We start from the raw sequence: 21,615 nt of genomic DNA on the forward strand, positions 1-21,615 counted from the left end.
CGGCCCCACCCCCATTAATCCCCACAGGGCAGGGGGCACAGCCTCAGGTCCCCTGTCAAGCCCCACCAGGCAGGGGGTTCAGCCTCAGGTCCACCATCAAGTCCCGCCGGTTGGGGGAGGTGCGGCCTCAGGTCCCCTTGCCCTGGCGCCAGGGTGGGAGGCGCAGCCTCAGGTCCCCTGGCCTGGCCTCAGGTCCCTCAGCCCCAACATGAGGGCACGAGGGTGTGATGACCATTTGCATATTAGCTCTTTATTATATAGGATTGTTTACATCAGCACCATGTAGGTGAGTTCATGTAGGTGATCTGGGTGCCAACAAGCCACTTTTTTATGGTCTATGTCTTAAAAACTCTTATTAGCTTAAAAAATATTCCTTTGGGTCAAACCAAACTGACTCCATCAAGACCAGCAAGTTTCCATTGCTTTAACTGTACCACTTCATAAGTAAACCTAAGAGGTAAGGCCATAATTGTTGTCATAACCATTTTGTTTCCATTCATGCAGACCTTGCCAGATTCAGAAATAAAAGTACATAATTGATCATTGAAGAGGAATGTCTGCCTGAAGTAGGTCAGAATGTTTTCCTAATGCCAAGTCATAGGTTAGAACATTTAGGATTCAAAGTAAATGGAAAAAGTGAAAGGAAATTAAATTACTCTTTCCCATCAAGAAGAATTTAGATGATTTTGATGGTAAGTCCTCTAAAACATGGAACACATAACTGAGAAAGGCAGTGTGGTTAACCAAGTCGGGGTCAAGCCATAGGTTCTAAGCCCCAGAAAGTTGTTGATTAGCTGTATGGCCTTGAGAAAAGTACTTAATCTTTTTGAGTCTTGGGGTCCTCTTCTATAAAACAGAAGTGTATATACCGTGCTTTACTCATGTAGTTGCTGGATTTATAAATGAGAAAACATGCCTCAAAATACTTTGACATAAACAGGAAAAGTGATTATTATTAAACCCAAAATTTCTTAAATGAATGGACAAAAAGAATTCTTTTATTCTGCCATTTCTTATCTCTTTAAATGCAATTCCAATACCTTTTTGTCTCTTTTACTCTCACTTTTTTTCTACCAGGTATTTCCATCTCTGCCCACCCTGCCCAATCTAGTCTTTGGGCATTCACTTTAATTCTTCATGTCAAAATAAGTCAATTGCATTACTACTAAAGGTCCAATTTCTTTTGTAGTATAAAAATGAGAGAAGTACTGCCTGTGGCTCAAAAAATCTTTTTTTGATTAAAAAGAGAGCTTTTGGTTGCAGGCTATTTGTTGTAATGGGATTTGACCTGTATATCAATTAACTGTGCCATACACTTATATTATAAAAGCATTTGGGGAAATGAATTGTTATTGTGGATGATAGCCATGTCATAGAATTGGATATGAAGGGAAAAAAATGATTTAAATCGCCAACTTATTTCCATACCCCTGAAAGTAGTAAGCAGTAAGAAAATTGAAACAGTCCCCTAACTCCCTATGGTACAGTTTTTAAAAGTCATGATAACTTGAACCAACCAATCTACAGTTACATAAATACTTTTTCTACAGGGATAGAAATATCCTATCACTTTAATGTTTTTTTAAGCAGGAGATTTAAGGCAGATCAATGTTTTTCTTAATGCCTGTATTATTGGTACATGCTTGTGGAATTTTTCAAAAACAGTCCACAGAGCTAACTTCCCCTCTGTGTGCCTAAAATTTGGAGTATTTTCTTTCTAAGTTCCAATATATTAAACATATATAGGAGGCTTAACTTTGCTATAAAATGATGAATGGCAACAAATAAATCTGCAGAGGGGCAAATTCTCACAGATCTTACCAAACGTATTTTATTAGTGAAGGTAACAAGATAATATTATATCATAACTATAGTTTATCTGTAAAACATAGTCTTGTAACCCCAACCCTAAAGATGTGAAGTCCAGGCTGGTGTCTGATGGATGTTACTAACAACCTCCCTGGTGATGTACAGGCTCATTAATAATAAGAAATGGCTGAATCCAGCCTAGAACCTGCTGCGTAAGGTTGCCCAAGTAAGAAGCAACTCACTTAAAAGTCAGAACCTCTGTCTGTATATAGACTAGGGTCTCTGATTGAAAGCCATTGTTTATTTTCTAGGTCAATGTGGTTCTAATACATATAGTTCACATTTCCTCATGGTGGGTCTCATGAGTTCTCATCTTTAATGTTATTTTGGGGCTCTAGAGCAGATTTCCTATTTCCTTAAAATAGCTCATGGGGCCCTCAAAAGTGAATCTCGTGTAATCTGTCTGTATTTAAGATAATCTCAAATAGACCCTCCAAATTTGATTGCATTTATATAGCACAGTACAGATGATGGGGTTTGTTTTTGTTCTTGTGGTTCCTAAAAATGTCATTTTGTAGGATGCCAGATTATGGAACCCTGCACATTCTTAGCCCCATATAGGAGCTCATTTACCCTGCAAGGGTTAAAAACAAATTTTTACACCCTCATGTAAACTCTAGCATATTGGGGGAGGGGGGGTGTCTTAGGAACAAATCCTAATACAAATTGTTAATTAATTATATAATCTTAAATCTTGAATGTACTATTTTTATTAGTTTTGACAGATCACGAATTTGCTTCCGTTTGTTGATGACCTCTTTTTATTCAGTTCTTAATAAATCCAGTTCCTTAGAAAAGTACATTTCTGACACAAATCAGATTAGAATATGAAAGTAGTTTATTGCTGAATGTTCCACTTTTCTATTTTCCAAAAGGATGTACCTGGTTCCCATGTTGCACTTCAAGAATCCACAATGATGGGACGATGTTAATCAGATACACAAATATGGCTGGTGAAAACCTGTGAAAGAGGGGGGGAAGATAGTTCAGCTTTTACAAAAAAAAAAAAAAAGGAAAAAAAAGGAAAGAAAGAAAGAAAATGCACACATCCTGACCACAGTGAGTCAAATCTTTTCATCTCAAGTGTTTACTTCAATGGGAAGAAAAAAACATTATGTGATTTCTGCCATATGGATTATAGAAAAACAGAGTAACTGTAAAAGGCACTAGCAGCTGTCATTCTCACTGAATTTCTAATCCAATTAATAGACGTTAATTTTAATATGGTTTAATGAGGCACTGCCAATTAATTTCAGGCACAAAACGGGATATTTTGTATTTAATATGTTTTACAAAAAGCAAATACAGCATGAGTAAATCTTCTTGGATTTTTCAGCATTGCAATTTCAGGAGCATTGACTACATTTTTTAACATTAACCTGGAATTCTGAGAGCTCAAATAATAACATCCGGTTAGAACACAAAAATCAGATGATAATGAATAGAAATGAGCAAAATCAACTGGCTTTATCTGTATCTGCTAAAAATAAAAATACACATGGCAACAGAGGAAGGGTTTTGTATCTTTTTTAAGGACTATTTATATTCATTACTAGTATTTTCTGGCTCAAAATTCAGAGGGCTACCCAAAAAGTAGGTTTTGAAGTTATACACAGGTTCAAATGCCAATTTTGACCTCTCAGTTTGCATCCTAATCCACAAAATGAGTACAGTCAGTGTATTAGTCAGCTTGGCCTGCATAACACAATACATAGGCTGGGTGACATGAACAACAGAAATTCACTTCCTCCCAGTTTTTCATATTGGAAATCCAAGATCAGGGTTCCAGTATGGTTGAGGTTTGGTGAGGGATCTCTTCCTAGTTTGTGGATAGCTACCAAATTGCATTTTATTTTAGATTGGACTCTTATAGACCATCTCAAAGTCAAAATTGTAAGTAAATGTAATTTTATTAAAATACTTGAAGTACACACATGTACTGGTTTTAAATGACCTGAAAAATAGAAATGTTAATTGCTCAACAAGTAGAATTATCTGAGATGTAATGCTACTAAAACTGTACTATTATAATCCAGGAGAGAAAAGTGAACAAATCTAAATGGAAAAGAACATTTAGAATGGACTTTTTAAAGGCTTTCAACCCTTTCACTAATATCTTTCAACTTGTGGGGAGAGGAAGAGAGGAGGGATAAGAGAAAGAGAGCTCTTTAAAAATAGTCAATATTTAATATAGAAACTTTTCCACCTTTGATTTTTTTGCAAAATCCAATTTTGAAACAAAAGGTTATTGGTCACCTTATTAAAATCTGACTTGGGAGATGGCTGGACTGCAGAGAGATGTCAAAAGCCTCCAGTTTGAACATGCTCTTAAAAAGGAAAGAAACAATTAATTTTGTGACCTTCCATATCAAAGGAAACATCAGGAGAGACTATTTCCTTTGTGAGATTGGGGCAGGAAATAAATTCTAGTCAGAGGACAGTTGCAATATGTAAATGTTTGTTTGGATACCTCTAATGTTAGCTAGACTGCAATTTTGTTGACCCTCTTGAGACTGATTTGGGGATTAACTCCCTGACAATACTGTTACAATAATAATCTAGGGAAACCATAGATTGAAAATATAACAGCTCTTGAAAGAGGTTAAAAATAAAACAAACAATTACCTATAACATTTTCTTTTATTTTCATTCCCTTTTTAAATATTTTTCATTGATTTCAGAGAGGAAGGGAGAGGGAGAGAGAGATAGAAATATCAATGATGAGAGAGAATCATTGATCAGCTGCCTCCTACACGCCCTCTACTGGGGATTGAGTCAGTAACCCTAGCATGTGCCATTGACTGGAATCGAACCTGTGGCCCTTCAATGGAACCTGTGACCCGTCAGTTCACAGGCCAACTCTCTATTTGCTGAGCCAAACCAGCTAGGGCCCTATAACATTTCTATGTATAACATTTATTTCTAAAATTGTAAAAAGTACTATCCTGTTTCAACTTATTTCCTCTAACTTGGACTCTAGTGTATGTTAAAAAACAAAACAAACAAAACCAAAAAAACAAAAAACAAAAAACAACCCACAAAAGTCAAGATCCAAACTTTTCTGTGTTTCCTACTACAGAAAATCTAAATTCCATAATCTGATAGTCTAAGCTTCCATTATTTAGCGTTATCTCCACTTCCCCTTCCGCTTCCCTTACCACATCCTATCAAGCTGAGCTACTTGAAACCCACTGTGAAGATCCAACCTGCTATGTATTTAAAACAAACAAAACAAAATGTTTTGGAAAGTTGCCCTCACTCCAGTCCCTCTTCATTAGACTTAGCTCGGCCTGCACCCTCTCCAATCTGGGACCCCTCGGGGGATGTCTGACTGCCTGTGGGATCAGTTCTAAACCGGCAGTCGGACATCCCTCTAACAATCTGGGACTGCTGGCTCCTAACTGCTCACCTGCCTGCCTGCTTGATCGCCCCTAACCACTCTGCCTTCCGGCCTGCTTGCCCCCAACTGCCCCCCCCACCAGCCTTCTCACCCCCAACTGCCCCCCCATCAGCCTTCTCACCCCCAACTGCCCACCCTGCTGGCCTGCTCACCCCCAACTGCCCTCCACTGCCAGCCTGCTCACCCCCAACTGCCCCTCCTGCCAGCCTGATCGCCCCCAACTCCCACTCCACCAGCCTGGTCACCCCCAATTGCCCTCCCCTCCTGGCCTGATCGCCCCTAACTGCCTCTGCCTCAGCCCCACCACCATGGCTTTGTCCGGAAGGACGTCTGGAAGGTCTCCTGGTCTAATTAGCATATTACCCTTTTATTAGTATAGATAGGATATGACATACCGCCATAACTATAACATATCTACCAGCATTACTCTATGAGAATACATACTTCATGCGATAGGAAGGCATCCAATACATTACATTGTATATGTTGTAAGCAGTAGAAAATACTGTATTCGTAGCAATAGTATACACCCTGTCACTTCCCTTCCTGACTTGGGAATGGTTCCCCAGTTCTTTGAATGTTTCCTGGCCCCTGACGTATTTGGAAAGAAAATAGCTCTGAGTTTGGAGAAATTAAATTACAATCATGACTCTAATTCAACTGCCTCCTGTACTTCCAGCCAGATAACAGGAAAAACATCCCGGGGCTAGTGCCTCCTATGGCTGAGCTCCAGAGTGAGGGCCTGCGGCCCGGCGCTGGGCGGGTGATGGCGACTGGAGGCACCTTGGGTTCGTCTTGCTGTCAGCCCAGTGACCAGGGCCCTCTGCTCCCAGCCCCTCCTGAGCCCTGGTGCCTCCTAACGGGGTCCCGAGGCTGCGCCCCTGATCCTGCTGCCCTCTCCTCGCTGGGGACCAGGGTACGGCGGCGTGGGGTGCAGGCATCCCATTTTCATTAAAATGTTCAACCTGCACCAGCTCCACCGGTGTCCACAGGCGGCCCAGGGACAGACAGTGATCCCGGAGGCGCTCGCTGCCCCCACCAGAGCTCAGCCATGATGGTCTGGGGTGAGAGAGCCCCGCCAGGCATCGTAACTGTGACTTGGACCCGCTTCCTTAACCAGGGACCTGGCGCTGGGTGGGCGGCAGCGGTGCTTCCTCCCCAGCCCACGCTGGAGCGGGTGCCTGCAGTTTCAGAATCAAGCTCCGAGGGCCTTCCCAGGTGGCAGTGGCCCTGAGCCCGCTGGCTCTCCCTCGATCCCACCAAGGCTTGCTTCTCTCACTGGTTTCTCACACTTGTTTCTCACACTTGCTTCTCACACTTGTTGAAAGACCTTCTCGGTCCACTTGCCATAGTAATCAGTTTGGGCTGAAAGGACTGGGTGACTTCGGTGGGGCTGAGGGGACTGGGTGCTGCCATCTTTGTGACCATGTGACAGTCAATTTGCATATTCTGTCTTTATTAGATAGGATGTTATTTTGACTATGAAGAATACATTTCAGCCATCTATGTTTCGTTTGACCATGGGTCCCCCTAAGAATAAAGTACTCTGTGCTCCTTCACTTGGTTAATCTACAAGAGAGGTTCTAAAATGGCTTTATGGCAAATGTCCCTCCAAATTATAATTTTCTGTTTTGGAATACTCTCCCTTTACATCTCTGCCCTTCAACATTATATTTGTATTTCAAGGGCATACCAGGAATTAATCTTAACTTGTATTGCTCCTGGGACCCAACACATTCTCACTGTTTTATAGTTATTTATATATGAGACTTAGATTTCCTAAATTCCTTAAAGGTGGATCCTGAATATTTTATCTTTATGTCCCTCCCCACTTCCCTTTCTTTCATTTTATCCTCTCCTCAGTGGTATCAGGTATCTTACTGAGTCTTTAATTAATGCTTGTTAAACAAATGCTTATTTGCTTAAAAATTCATGAATTTATGAATAAGGAAGGACTGAACAAATGCAGTGAATGGAGGCTACTAGCATCTACCAGGACCTTTTATTCCCATTTCAGGAGGTCCAGTGCCAAGTGTGCTTCTTTCGTTGTGCCCCTTGAGGAATTGTCACAGTGCAGTAGAAAGTTCACAAAATTAAGAGACCCAAATTTGAACCTTGCATCTTCCATTCATTTATCGTTGCAAAATCGCTAACTTCCCTGAGACTCAATACCCTTGTCTATAAATAGGGATAATAATATGCACCCCATAGGGTAGTTGTAAGGATTAAATGAGACAGTGTGACTTATGTGCCTGATATTGTATTGATACGGAGTTTTTGGACTGGATTGCACCCTGTTCCCCTGGGCAAGATGGTGTCCTGGGCTCTTGTCCTGTGGAGGCGAAGAATGAAACTATGGACAACAGGTGGTATAACAAATGTGACATTTACTGAAGAACAAGTACAGACTCCCACATGGGTAAGGGGAAAGAATCTCACAGCACAGACTCCCTTGTGGGGAGGGGAAAGAGTCCCACTGAGTTCCCTTTTCCCGGTTTATAAAGGCTGCAGTTTTTGTGCCTCGATATTCCCTCTGATTGGCCATCACTCCCCTTTGATTTGGTCACTGTAGCAACTCCTGAGCTCAAAGGTCAAACCTCATATGGGACACATAAGGCCCTCCTTTATTTTGTAAATATAGGCCTTTTGCTACTCCCAGCTCCCTTATGGAAATATAACTGCTGCCTCTCCCAACTCCCTTGTCTTATGGAAATGTACCCTTTTGCAGCTCTGTAGCCCTGTGCTTTTTCCATGGACCCCCTTAATTTTAAAAATTCCCTAACCCTGCCCATTTCACCCCTAAAAATTCCTATTTCAGTATGCGCTCAATACACATGAGTTGCTGCCTTATACAGGCTCAGTTCTGCAAATACATGCCTGGCTGAAAGAGGATGGAGAGGATACCCATTTAGAAGACTCTCTTAAAATAACACAACCAATCCTATGATTCTCAAAACTAAGCCTATTTAAGACTCCTTGAACTAAGGGAAGTTGTTTGTGCTGCTGCAGACAACGTTATGCCTAACTTCACATTCACTGGACAGGTCGTGGTTTGCAAGGGCCATTTGCCCACCATGACCTATAAAATGCCACACCATCAGGCTACGTACCTCTTGGGCGCTGTTGCTTATGAGTCTTCCTCACCGTGCTACTCTAACAGTGTTTTTCTTTCTGTTCTGGATAAAAACTAAGTGCCTTCCTAACTCAGGCCATCACTCATATATATTCCTCTCTCTTGAAATACTTCTCCTCCTCACCTTTCACCTGATTATTTCTTTCTCATAGTTCATGTCAGCTCTATGGGACTCTACAGAAAAAAATTTCCTCTCCGCTGCATCCAAATTAGATCTCCTTGTTATGCTGGTCCCGTCACACTCTTCACTTTTACCCCATATATTTTCAAAATTTATAATTATATATTCACGTGTGTGCGGGCGCATGGCCGTCTCCCAGCAATTCTAAGTAATACAAGCACTGGGTCTGTCTGCTGATCATCGTATCCTCATCTCCTTCCACAGTGTGTGGCACGTGGTGGTGGGCTCCCCACAAATAGGTAGTAATCGGATAAGGCCATGGCTGATTAAAGTTCCTATTTTCTTGCCTCTCTGTTGCTGGTTTGACTAGAAGCCTCCTCTTGAAATATCATAATAAATTGATTTTATCAGAAGTGTTACTGAAGGAAACTAATGATTCTGTTCTTGTGTGAATTTAATATTGTCCTGCTACTATGAAAAATTTAATATTTCAAAGTTACATTTTAGCCGTTACTTATTATATTGAAGGTTTGCCATATTGTTGATCGTGCACTGTCAGTGCAATTTATTTTTGGAACTAAAGAGAAATATGCATTCTAAAAATTAAAAACTAGGCCCAGCCCTGACGGGTTTGGCTCAGTGGATAGAGCGTCAGCCTGCAGACTGAAAGGTCCCAGGTTCGATACCAGTCAAGGGCATGTACCTTGGTTGCAGTCACATCCCCAGTAGGAGGTGTGCAGGAGGCAACTGATCGATGTTCTCTCTCATCGATGTTTCTAACTCTCTATCCCTCTCTCTTCCTCTCTGTAAAAAATCAATAAAATATAAAAAAAAAAAACTAGGCCCAATCCTACCTTGTTCTGTGTAACTAATGAAACCAGATGCCCTTTCTCAGAATCATTTTACTCAGTCTTCATGTCTTAATGGCATCCGAAGTAAGTGCCAAGCATTTTGTATGAAGACTAATACCATACATGAATCTAACTAACTCAAAAATAACTTAAATTAGGTTTCTGGATACTGGTTTATGAAAATAAGACATACTATTCATACACTAACAAAAACTGATCAATGTATGAGTAAATGAATAAAACACATCCAAGTGGAAAATATTTACAGAATTGAGAATACTCTATTGCTAATAAGCTATCTTGCCCTTAGAAACTCAGATTTATTACAATACCAATTACCACTATCTTATCAGAATACAGGAGATACCCAACATTAATACTTTAATGCCCAATTACTTTGCCTTTGCTCAGACATTTTTTTCTCAATTAAAACCTTCCTAAATATATTTTTTCTCTCCACAGACATTTTTGTTTGTTTGCTTGTTTCTTATTTCACAGCCCTTAGCCAGCATACCAATTCTCTCTAAAGTACCCAGCAGGAGCACCATCTTAAAGGATTTTTTCTCTATTTATTTATGGACCAATTTACTAATAAAATATTTTTATAGGTCTTGCTACATGCTAGATACTGCTCTGAGCTCTTAAAGAGCTATATTCATTGTATTTCTTTTCAGTTCATTTCACCCAAAAATAAAATATTATTTATCACACAAAGTTGTCATTTCAGCAAATTATAATGTTTTTCACAAAATGATTATGTCATGACATTTAGCAATTTAGCCCTGCAATGAATTATATTTACTTCAACTCACCATTAGTCTAGAATTAGGATTCCATTTTCATCCTTCTAAATATGACAATTATTGTTGTTTTCTTATTGAAAAGTAACATGTATTCATTTTAGAAGCATATAACAATATAAAAAAGCAAATAGGAGAAAAATTAACCATAATATCACTGACTAGCCTGTTCAGCTTTGTTCTTTGCAAACAATGGGGATTCTAGTCTTCCAATCATATGCATAAACCTGAAAATAGATAAGATTTAAGTGAAGCAAAAATAATGTTCCAAAATTATTTCTGTGCAAATTGAGATTTCAACTTCTCAGTATTTCCTACTCTACAAATAGGAGTGGACTTGTAAGAATACTAGACCCACGTTTCAAAATCTCACATTAAACTGCCTTGAGTGTCCTCAATAAAATTTCTGGAGCACTTTATAATAATAGGCCTACTTTCATGGAAATAAAAAAAGTAGGTCAAGATACCCTTTTGTGGGCCCCTAAACCCTGTTTAACAATTTAAGAATTATCTGTCCTCCGTACATGTACTGTAGAGTGCTTTCTCTAAGGGGCCTTCACACCCACCCGCTCCACCTGGGCTGCTCAGTTAGGCCTTTCTGTTAATGCAGGGGCAAAAAGAGGCCAAGACAACAGCCTCAACATATGACCTACTTCTCTCATTCCCTCAAAACTCACCCCATGCTCTTGCAGAACACACAACCCTTGCATACTTGCAAAGTCACAAATCTGATTCCAGCCACCACCCACTTGTCTTCCTAATTAGAGCCCCTCACAACCACCTCTCTCCCAGAGCCCTCTGTCTGTATCTGGCACTAAAGAGGGAGGGAGGCCAGACTTAAATGGCCATAAGCTCATGAAAACTACACCCAAATAAAGAATTAAATATGGAGTATGTATGTTTTAACAGGTGCTGACATCAGATGATAGAGTTGTATTGATGTTGTGCTCTCATATCAGTGTTTTTCTCCCTCTCCCTTCCGTTATCTCTAAAAATCAATAAAAGCAGATCTTTTTTTAAAAAAAAAGGAACAGAAGAGACCAGGAGGAATTTTAAATGGGTTGGGAATGCTCATTGCAATGAAATCATTTTTTATACTTCCAACACTCTTTTAAAATGCCTACATTTATGTTTTGTTAAGGGAAAACTACTTCTGAAGGTGAATATTAATAATAATTGTCATTGTTGTTGCCCATTTTAAAAATAAAATCATAATCCCAAATTATGATATAAACCAGTAGCAGCAGTACTATAGACTTCACTTAACCTAAAATGCCCCAAGAGGATATCTAAAACAAGAACAAGCGTTATTAAAATTGAAGTTGCCCACATTCAAACCTCAGCAGTATGCTTCACTATGAGCAAACTAGTTATAGGAACAAAATATGCATCAGTTTTAGGATGCATGTACTATTTTTCTCATAAAATTTCTGAGGCAAAGCAAATCATGACATCTTCCTAAATGAATTGGTTCCAACTGAAACCCTAAGTACTGCCATCATCATAGTCCCTCAACCGGAAAAGCCCTTCTTTCTTCTCTCCACTCTTGTAAAACCACCAGCTACTTCAAAGCCAGTGAATAAATCACAAGAAATTTTCTCTGTCTAACAAGTTCTACCATACTGAGTGTATCTTTATTCTGCAGTCTTTCTGCACTCCTGAACTTAATTTGTGGAAAAGTGTTTGGTTCTCAGAGTGTTGTTCTCACGTAACTGCATATATTGTCCTGTTCTCATACAACTGCATAGCACCTAGTACAATAAATTATTGTCTCACTAGAGGTCTGATTCATGAAATTTGTGCAAGGGTCTCGGCCCTCGCAGCCGTGGCTTCATCCGGAAGGTCGTCTGGAAGGTTGTTCGGCTATCCAGTCTAATTAGCATATTATGCTTTTAGTATTATAGATGAATGAGTGAACAGGAATTTTAATGGTCTTTGGAGGACAAAATGCATTGCTGGCATTATGTATGTAAAACTTTAATTTATTTTATTCTATAAAAGACAATGGCATTTATTTCTGTCCTATAAAAGAGATTGGCTTTCCACCTCAGGACCAAAATAAAGACAACCTAGAATTTTTCCCCTCTTCTGTTTCCTTTTACATTCTGTTTTGGTTTATAAAAAGATGTCTGCTCCTGCAAGAGTGTCTTTGAGCCATGTCCCTATGCAGTCTACATTTTGTTTTAAAAGCAGAATTATCCCAGTGCTCATTAGCAGGTTACCGGGGATTAACCTACCTAACTTTGAAAAAGAAAAATATATTGCAACCCTTTCTCTGGTATAGGGAATCCTTGTCCCTAAAAATATGTATAGTTGTACTATCCACAGGCAAAATCTAATTTGTTTATTAAAAGAAGAGGATAATAATTAGGCTGATGGAATTTGATCCTGGGGTGGGGAATCCTTCACTAAGCCTTAGCTTTCTCATTTGTCAGTAAGAGCAAGAATAGTTCCACCAGGGCTATTGTGGGGAATAAATGAGGTAATATGCGTGCAATGCCAATGCCTGATTCAATAAATACGAGTGCTCACCGGAAGCTAGGAATTATATTTGTGGTTTATTATTACTAGTTGTGACCTTAGATAAACAATCTTGCCTTGCTGTGTAACAATGTCTTCATCATAAAACAATGATAAAGATGTAAACTAACTCATAGGGTCATTGTGAGGATTACGTGAGAAAATGAATGTAGAGCAGGCTGGGAGCATTGTCAGTACTCAATAACTGATACCTGTTACCACCTCCATTATCACCATCAACTTCATCTTCATTCTCATATCTGTTATTAACAGGCTGTCAGAAAATGGCACAGCCATTTCATTAAGAGGCTATTTCAGGTGGATCAAATAGGTGTGTGGGACAGGAGGCTCAATCAGGGAAATAAAAAAGAAACAAAGAAATACTGCAAAGCATGAGGAGGGCTGACAGCAGCACTGATGGTGGAGAGGACTTTTTTATTCCCGAAGAATTACTAACATTTACTCTAATAAACAAACAACATTAAGGCAGTTGCACCCCCAGCTACCTCTTTGAGGTCAGTCAGACAAACTGAAGATAAAATATAATCCCCATTCTCCTAAACAACTGTGAATAGTAGGCTTATATTCAGAAAAAAAGAAAATATGTCTCCACCTGGCATTTTATATTAACAATCTTGATGTCTTTTAGTATTATTCGAATATGAGTTTCAAAAAAAGTGCATTTTTTGATACCAGTATATAAAAAACTATTTTAAAAACTGGTTTTAACAAATGGTTTATGCCCCCCCCCACCCCGGGTTTAACTGTCATACTAGTACTTCCAGAGTAGTGAGGGACATGCACAGGGGGAGAATAACCTTTGATGTAAAGATTAATTTTCCATTGTTAGTAAAGAAGTCCAACTATTCAGATTTGTCCTGATGCTGTATGCATAATAATGCCACCACCAGGAGAAGGGGAAGTGCATGAAATTTAGCAGTGGTTCATGGGAGCTGCCCACACTTTGTTTTTCTCCCAGTCTGGTAAAAGAAGCTACAGAATATTATAAGCTTAATTTTCAGTTCAAAATGTCTCAGTTGAACATACTAAGCAAGGACATTATTCAAAGGTTTAGTTTCTCAGGGCTCTCATTAAGCAGACTTAATTATTGTTTTGATCCCTCCCAAGTCCATTGTGAAATAGAAAAATATGACTTTTTCTTGAGAGTGAAGCATAGTACTCATTCAAGGTAGCATAAGACTCTTCTTTCTAAACCCATGACTCAGATCACTAAAAACAAAGTGATTTGCTGATAACATTCAACATATGCTTCCCAAAAGGATGCAAAGTTAAGACATCCTTTTGCATTGAGCTCAAGGCTCAGGAGGTAAAATGTGCACATACAACTTTGAATATTGCAACTCTGGAATCACATAGTAGGTGGCGTGGATAAATCCAGTGCACAGTGGAAAGTGTTACTGGAATAACTGAAATACTAAGGAGATATTTCATGAAGTATGGACAGCAAGTGTGAACAAGGAGAGAAATAGTCTATCTGCTGAGAGACTTTCCAGCGCCCAAGCTGGCCATCTGGCAATCACAGGGTCTTCTTCCCAATCCCTTCATTTCATCTTCCCTGATACCCAAAAAGGTCATCAGGAGAAGACTGCTTTTACTTCCCAACTTCCTCTCTGGCTTTTTTATAAACAATTTTGATCAGGAAGATACATGTGTCAAATACTATAGAATTACATCATATTGAGTTCCACACTACACAAAACTTGTTCAAGATCAGAAGTCATATATTTTCCGTCAAATCTAGGTTTTTTATTTCTGCTCTTGAACTGTCTAAATACAATTAAGTAATCAAAACAAATTTCATTGAGGGGTGTTTGTTGTTGTTGTTTTGTTTGTTTTTTACAGAATTTGTTTGAATTGAAATCCATTTAGGATAGAATCTCTTCTTATTCCTAATTTATCCTTTTGTTTTTCAGTTGGGAGACACCTAGACATTTATAACACATGATGTTTCAAATGAGATGTGCTAAAGATATAAAATTTAGAAGAAAATTTCCCCTTGGAGGTAGGATACATGAGGAGAAGAGATAAGGAAAAGTAGAACAGGAAGTCAGTGTTTGTCTGTCTTCTGGAGGTATGTCAGAAATGTCCCAAGGCACAGCTAGCTCGCCCCTCTCCTGAATTTTCATCTCCTTGGCTCTTCCATGTCTAGCTCCCTCTCTGCTTTAACGGACTCAGCTCAAGTGGCTTCCCAGAGAAGCCTCTTTGACCACCCAGTGGAACCTTCCCCCTGGTTCTCCTTCCCTCTATAAGCCATGCCCCTAAGGCCTTCATAGTTTTAATAATTCATTTATTTATTTGCTTACTGTTATTAATTCACTCACTTGTTTATTTACTTTGGTATTTCCTGGTTCCCCTGATTAAAATGTGAGTTCTTTCAAGACAGGATTTTACCCGTGTTATTCACTTGTGTATTCTTGGCACTCAATGTTTAACACATATTAGATGTTCCAGATATTTTTGTTGAATGAAGAATGATAAGGCTCTGTACTTGCTCCAGAGAAATCTGCTCAACTTTCCCTACCCTCACCAACCTCAGGATATCCCTTATCTACACAGTCTTTGCACTCCTCTCTCTTACCTATTTTTCCTGCTACAGATCAAATACCGTGAAGTCTCCTTTGTCCGCCTTCCCCTCCCCACCACAGTAGTACCCATCATATCCTTCCTCCTCTAAATTGTTGGAGTCTTAATATCCCTCCTCTCCCAATTTCCAACTAAGTGATCCTAAGTAAAATGATTTCTAACAGCTCTGTGCCTCTGTTTTCTCATCTAAAAATGGGTGAAAATAGAGGAACAAAATAATTGTAGCTTCTATTAGTATCAAATGGGATAATCTGTATAAAACCTTGAAAGAACCTCAACATTAATAAATGCTAAATAGTCATAATTATTCTTCCCACACATTTGAGTGCTTAATCAAAATGATTCCTTTTATTTTAAAATTTTGAGTCTTTGTTTTCTGTTTCCTCTGCTTGCGCATGCAGTGTCTAACATAGTATCATGCTTACTAATTAGACGGTTCAACTAATAGTTATCTGATTGCACTTAATAAAGGAAGAGGGAAAGAGAGATAATGACAAAAGGTGCCCAAATAGGTGAAGTATTTTATTAACTTAATTATATTTACCTTGTGTTTTTGAAATTCCAATGAAGAAAGCTCAGTGCTTAAAATTATGTACTTTTGCCAATAAATTCAACTTATATTTCTACTTATTCTCAAATGCTGTCTACTCTCAAGTGAACAGGCTTCAAATGTGTCACAATCTTGGTCATCACTATTGGCTAGAAAGCAACTGAAATACTGTCTTCTGTTTGATTTTTGCCTAAATAGTAATTCACAGGTCCATTGGACTGTTGCCCAGACGATAGAAAAACAAAATAAAGCAAAGTGGTACTAATTTCTGTCTTATAGGAATATAAGTAAGTGGACAGGTGAAATTAATAAACACGAGGTGAAATGAAACGAATTCCTCTAGCATACATTTATTGCACTTAACAAGGGGCGTGTTGTTGGCTTACCCTCTCCTATAGAATTCCAACAAGTTAAATTTCTCCAACTGGCAAGTTATCAGTGTTGATGTAATGCTGCTTGTCCCTGGACAGCTGAGCTCAGCAGCTCTAGCTCCATTTTCCTTTCCAAAGAATAGCTAAAGAAACATTCTTTGGACCAGTGTAATATGTTTGCTACATTTCAAAAAATTTTCTTCACATTTTCCTCTATAGCTCTGTTTATTGTTCCATGATTTCTGTAGATTTGATTTATTTGGGGCTAGGTGCCAAATATAGTAAAAAGAGCAATGTTCAAACTAGCTCAGGGTAATCTAAAGGAAGTTTGTAGATTTGATGTTCTAGAAAAGAAATTTTCACCTCATGTGTTGTACAGAGTTTAGTCCACCATTCAGGCATTACTTGATTGAATGATTGATATTCTGTATGGGAAGGTTTCACCTACTTCTATTTCTACAAAAAAAAAACCTGAGACCTTTTATACATAACTCTGTAACGTTATTTTCCTGACAACATATTATGGACATCCCTCCAGGTTAATAGTTAAATCTAGCTCATTGTTTTTAATATCAGCAAACTACTCTATATTTGGGTATGTTACAATTTTCAACCAGTCTACTGATGGATAATTGGGTTGCTTTTAGGTTAATTTTCCTCTAACAAGATGGAAATTATTATTTTTGTACATATATAGTCACATATAGGTACTTTTGGTTCTACAGGGTAAATTGCAAAATATAAGACCGATAAATAAAAAGATACATATCTATACTAATATAGATCTCTATATAGAGCTATATTGACATTTTCCTATATAAATGAATATGTACTGCCATATATTTACTTTGTGTGTTTTTTTATTTCATCAGTCCTGGTTTTCTGATGAAAATTTCTCTTAACACTCAGAAAAAAATAAAAAGTTATGCCTTGCCTTACCTAGAAAACATCAGCCTAGGAATGAAATATGTCCCAAGTCAAACACATTTTAATGATTGCTATATTACATGAGGGGTAATTTTCTATATATTTTATCATTCCATCTTCTGATTTCTTTTCTCAGATGACAGAATAGCCTGAGTGCTTTGCCCACAAAAATTGCCGTATTTGCAGATTCAATGATAACATCAGTAGAATAAGGCATTACAAACCACATTTCAATTTAGATAATTTACAGACTCATTTGTCCCTGAAATTTTATAAGCCAAATCTATCAATTTTTTTTCTTATTTTTAAATATTAATCTAGATAATGAGCCAGCAAAATTTTTGTGAATTACATCATGAGCCTATTCTAAAATAAAGGTAAGAATTTTCTTTCTACTTTTTGGCTCTGAACCAATGGTTTATTGACCAGTCCCTCAAATAAAGATGTACAGACAGAAAAGGTGTCCAGTTAACACAGAATGCTTTTTAATAATAAGAAAAAAAAAGAGAAACCCTAGGATCTAGAAAAGACCATTCCTTTTTTAGTCATTAATAATCAACATGTTATTTCATTTAATTCATAACAATCTATGAGATAAGTATTTATAGTTGAGAAAACTGAGGCTCAAAGAGATCAAGTAACTTGCTCAATGCCCCACAGTCAGTAAGTAGGAAAGCCCAGATTTACCCCATTATCTGTCTGAATATGTCCCCAGGCCCTTATTTGACATTGACACATTGACCATCACCTATTATTTTTACCTCAACTTTCTTCTCCTCTCTTGGTTGTAAGTTACATGTTAGTCTGAATCAGCCCTCAGTGATAATATAGACATGAAGGACCATTAGCTATAGTGTTTCTATACAGCTGGAGGGAAATTTTGATTTAATGTGAGCTAAGGACTCTGGTTTACTCTTGGAGAGGGAGGAGGTATATTTCAGAGCCCACTGAGCTAATCCCTCTTCTGACATTGCCATTTCTTCCAGAAGCTCTAATGCTTGGTGGTAGAACATTTTTCACACCTCAGACTTCATCTTCCTATTATTGCAGATATTTTCTACCTTAGCATTTTAAAGTGACTCAGTAAAAACTAAATCAATTTCATATGACCTGGTAGGTGCACACTTTTCTCCCCTTTTGTTTCTTTAACACTGATACCATTGAGAAGCTAACACCATTTTTTCTTTGAGATATTCCAAAAGGCACACTGGAAAGTACCTTAACTACCCCCTGCTTATAAGCTGTTCATAGGGTGAGGGGATTGGGGGTGGGGCGGGGGAGAGGGGGCAACAACATTCCAATTCTTATTGTATTAAATTAAGATCCTACTCAAATACTTTTTTTCATTGGTAATTTTAGAAAATTTTCAACAGTGAAAAATTTAAGCAAGATTTACATCATTTTAAGAGACAACACATTCATCCCCTGCACTATCATGAAATACAGTCTTTTGTAGTTTGATAGGTAAAACTGTAGAGAGGGGTATTGTTTTGTTTTGTTTTGTTTTTAGTCCCTCAATATGGTGGCTAACTATAATTGCATGCTGTGTGTAATTCTTGAATTGGCTAATACTATTTTTTTCTTTCTCATAGAATTGGGTAGTTATAAAATTACCCAATTGACATATATGAAAACACAGCCTCACTGTATTTAAAAATTAATACAGGAAGAGGCCAATCTTGGAAAAGTTTTGGGATGAAAATCTACTGGGAATGGAGGGATGAAGGTGGAGGTTCTTTGTAAATGGCAAGGGAATCCTTTTCTCATTCCTTCTATTGTATTCAAGTCTTTGGGGGGAGGAAATGAGCATCACGCTGAGCCTGTAATTCTTGACACTGAGGTTAAGTCTGAACCACCCCCTGCTGGTCCCTCCACCAGCGTGGCTACCCATCTTGGACCAGATGAGCTGACCATTAGGCAAGCTCCGAAGCAACCAAACCCAGACACCTGAAGCTGGTGCCATGTCGGACCTCCAGGGCTGGAAGGAAGCTAAGCGGCTGAAAGCACAGACTGTTGTGCGGTCAGGGTCTTGTCGCCCTTCATCGCTGTCCCGTGCACACAAGCTCTTGCCAAAGTCCCTGATGGCCAGCGAAGGGCATTCCCATACTTGCATGTATGCAGAGTAACCCGCGCGCACAGACACACACACACACACACACACACACCCCAAAATCAGAAAGCAGGTCACATGACACCCCCTTGCCCCCAAACTCCCCCATTTGGAGCACTTTCTGCAGAACAAGCAAACGATTCCTTTCTTTTTTCTCATTTTCCAAGTTGCCAAAGCTGGGACTGGGTGACGCCTGGCTGTGATTGGAGTCTTCCCAGTGATGCCCTGGGACCCTGAGGTGCCCAAGGGACGCGCGCGCATCTCGCGCTCCTTCCAAGCTCCCAGCGTGAACAAAGGGGGTCACAATCCCAGTGAAGAGTCAGTGGGCTTCGGAAGGAAGGCTCTCGGGCTGCCTGCGAGTACCATGGGGGACAGTGCCTGGAGACTCCGCGCCCTCCCATCCCCTCCGGGGTGCGCTCACCATTTGTAGCCTCTGCCGCGCTTGAACTTGAGGGTGAGCGCAGTCTCCAGAAAGAGCAAGAGGTTGAGCAGCGCCAGCAGCCAGTACCTCGGCTCCTTCTTCACCACGGCCACTCTCCAGACCCCAATGAGCGAGTGCAGAAAGAACAGCAGCCGGGTGACCAGGGCGTTGAGCAGGACCAGTCCCTCCATGCCGGCGCGCGCTCTGCCCTCGGCCCTCTCTCCGGTCCGCAGACCCCGCCAGGAGCACCAGCCCCGCCCGTGAGCAGGAACGTGACAGCTCCGAGACCTGCTGCCACTGTGGTCCCTCCTCAGTCTCCTGCTCGCTTTCTACAGGAGAGAGCGACTCGCCCCTCCCCCAAACTTCCTGAGAACTCTTCAAAGAGGGGCGCCTCTAAGCCCAGCTTCTCTAGACTGCTGGACTTTCCCGGGAGTCTGGGGCTCGCAGCCCCGGCTCCTGGGCGTTATTCTCCAGCGCTGCCCACCCCGCTCCCATTCCCGGGAGCTAGTCTCCATCCCTGCCCTCTATCAACCCCGGCCTCCTTGGAGTCCCTAAGAACTTCCTTACTCCGAGGGAGAGGGATCGGAAGGAGAGGTGGACAGGGTGCTGCATAGCCAGCAAGGGGGAGGAGGACGCATCTGGGTCATCTCCCCCTTGCTTTCCTCAGCAGAGCTTGAATTCACTCACACTTCTTACAGGAACAGGCTGTGGTGGTGACTCTCCGCTGGAACGGAGGAGAGCCAAAGAATCTGCTGCCCCAGCAGTTTTAGAGACACGGTTTCTGCCCAGAAGGGAGAACTACAACTTCCAGGGACTAGAGGAAATGAGACACCCCCGGCTTTCTGAGAGCTCCTTGAACCTCATCCATGGGTGACCGGTCACTTCTCCTCTTTGGACACAGTGCTAGTAAAGAAATAGTCTTTATTGTGTCATCTGCCACTCTCATCGTCCACCCCCACCACTTTTTTCTGAAAGCATGTTGTAGAGGAAAAGAGGGCAGAGGGGCACTTGAGGAAGGAGATAGAAGACAGAGACCCAGGAGTTAGAATAGAAGGAGAAATTCATGGAGCAGGGAATGAACTGCACCTTGAGGTCAATGACCAATAAATTAAACTCTGGTCTTTCCAGCATCCGGGGCAAAGAGGAAACTGAAGTCAGGGTTTCCCGAAATACCTCAATGACTTCTGGTTCCCTGTTTGGTCTCCTACCACCTGTACCACTATTTACTTAACATTTTCCTTTAAACAAACTCAGATTTTTAATGAAGTAATTTTAAAAGGAAACTTTATACCACTTGTAAATGGAAAATCAATATGGTAGGCTATAGGTGAGAGGTAATTACAAAAGTAAATAAAATGAAAGTAAGTCCCTGAAATCTCCCTGGGCATTAATCATTGCTCTCCAGGGCTCTGTGCTTCAGTGTCCCATTTTCTAGGGAGAGAACCACTCATATTACTACCACGCCAGAATGCTTTTTTGACCACATTAGTAAAATTGAAAGAAAAATGCAAAGGAAATCCTTTCTTGGTTAGGTTTATTCAACTTAAAATCCTACCATACCTTTCTTAAAGTTAGGTTGAAAACTCTGAAGTAGATGATTAATATCTTCTTAGGTAAAATAAATAAATAACACAGCCGCTTAAAGAAGTTCATTTATTTCTGGTACTGTGAGTAGGGAGGGACTTTTCTTTTTCCTGTGGTTCTGCATTCTCTCATAGCTTACAGGAAACCCAGCAGTGATATCCTGGGGTTGCTTGTTATAGTGCCCTTCAATGTAGGCTGATGACACAGTGACCTATGACCAGCCACTGTTCCCTGAAGTGCTAGAGCACAGTAGACCCTCAGTCCAGCGGAAGGCAGCATGGCATGAACATGGGAGCCATAGCACCTGGCCAACTTGCTGCCTTGGACTCCTGGCTCAGCCACTTATATTTTTGT

The 21,615-nt window shown here is 40.0% G+C and overlaps 1 protein-coding gene across 1 annotated transcript in view; it reads right to left on the reverse strand.

Annotated features, from left to right (window-relative positions):
• TMEM26 (transmembrane protein 26) overlaps window positions 1–20,308 on the reverse strand; it is a 37,992-nt gene extending 17,684 nt beyond the window's left edge. Inside the window, exons 1-2 of the mRNA XM_006089708.3 lie at window positions 19,678–20,308; window positions 2,752–2,830 (exon numbers count right to left, since the gene is read on the reverse strand). Of these exons, the coding sequence (XP_006089770.1) occupies window positions 2,752–2,830; window positions 19,678–19,868 (270 nt within the window). The 5' untranslated portion in view covers window positions 19,869–20,308. The remainder of the gene's footprint in view (window positions 1–2,751; window positions 2,831–19,677) is intronic.
• Window positions 20,309–21,615: the final 1,307 nt, after the last annotated feature.

Source organism: Myotis lucifugus, unplaced genomic scaffold, assembly GCF_000147115.1.
Source record: "Myotis lucifugus unplaced genomic scaffold, Myoluc2.0 scaffold_62, whole genome shotgun sequence".
NCBI lineage: Eukaryota > Metazoa > Chordata > Mammalia > Chiroptera > Vespertilionidae > Myotis > Myotis lucifugus.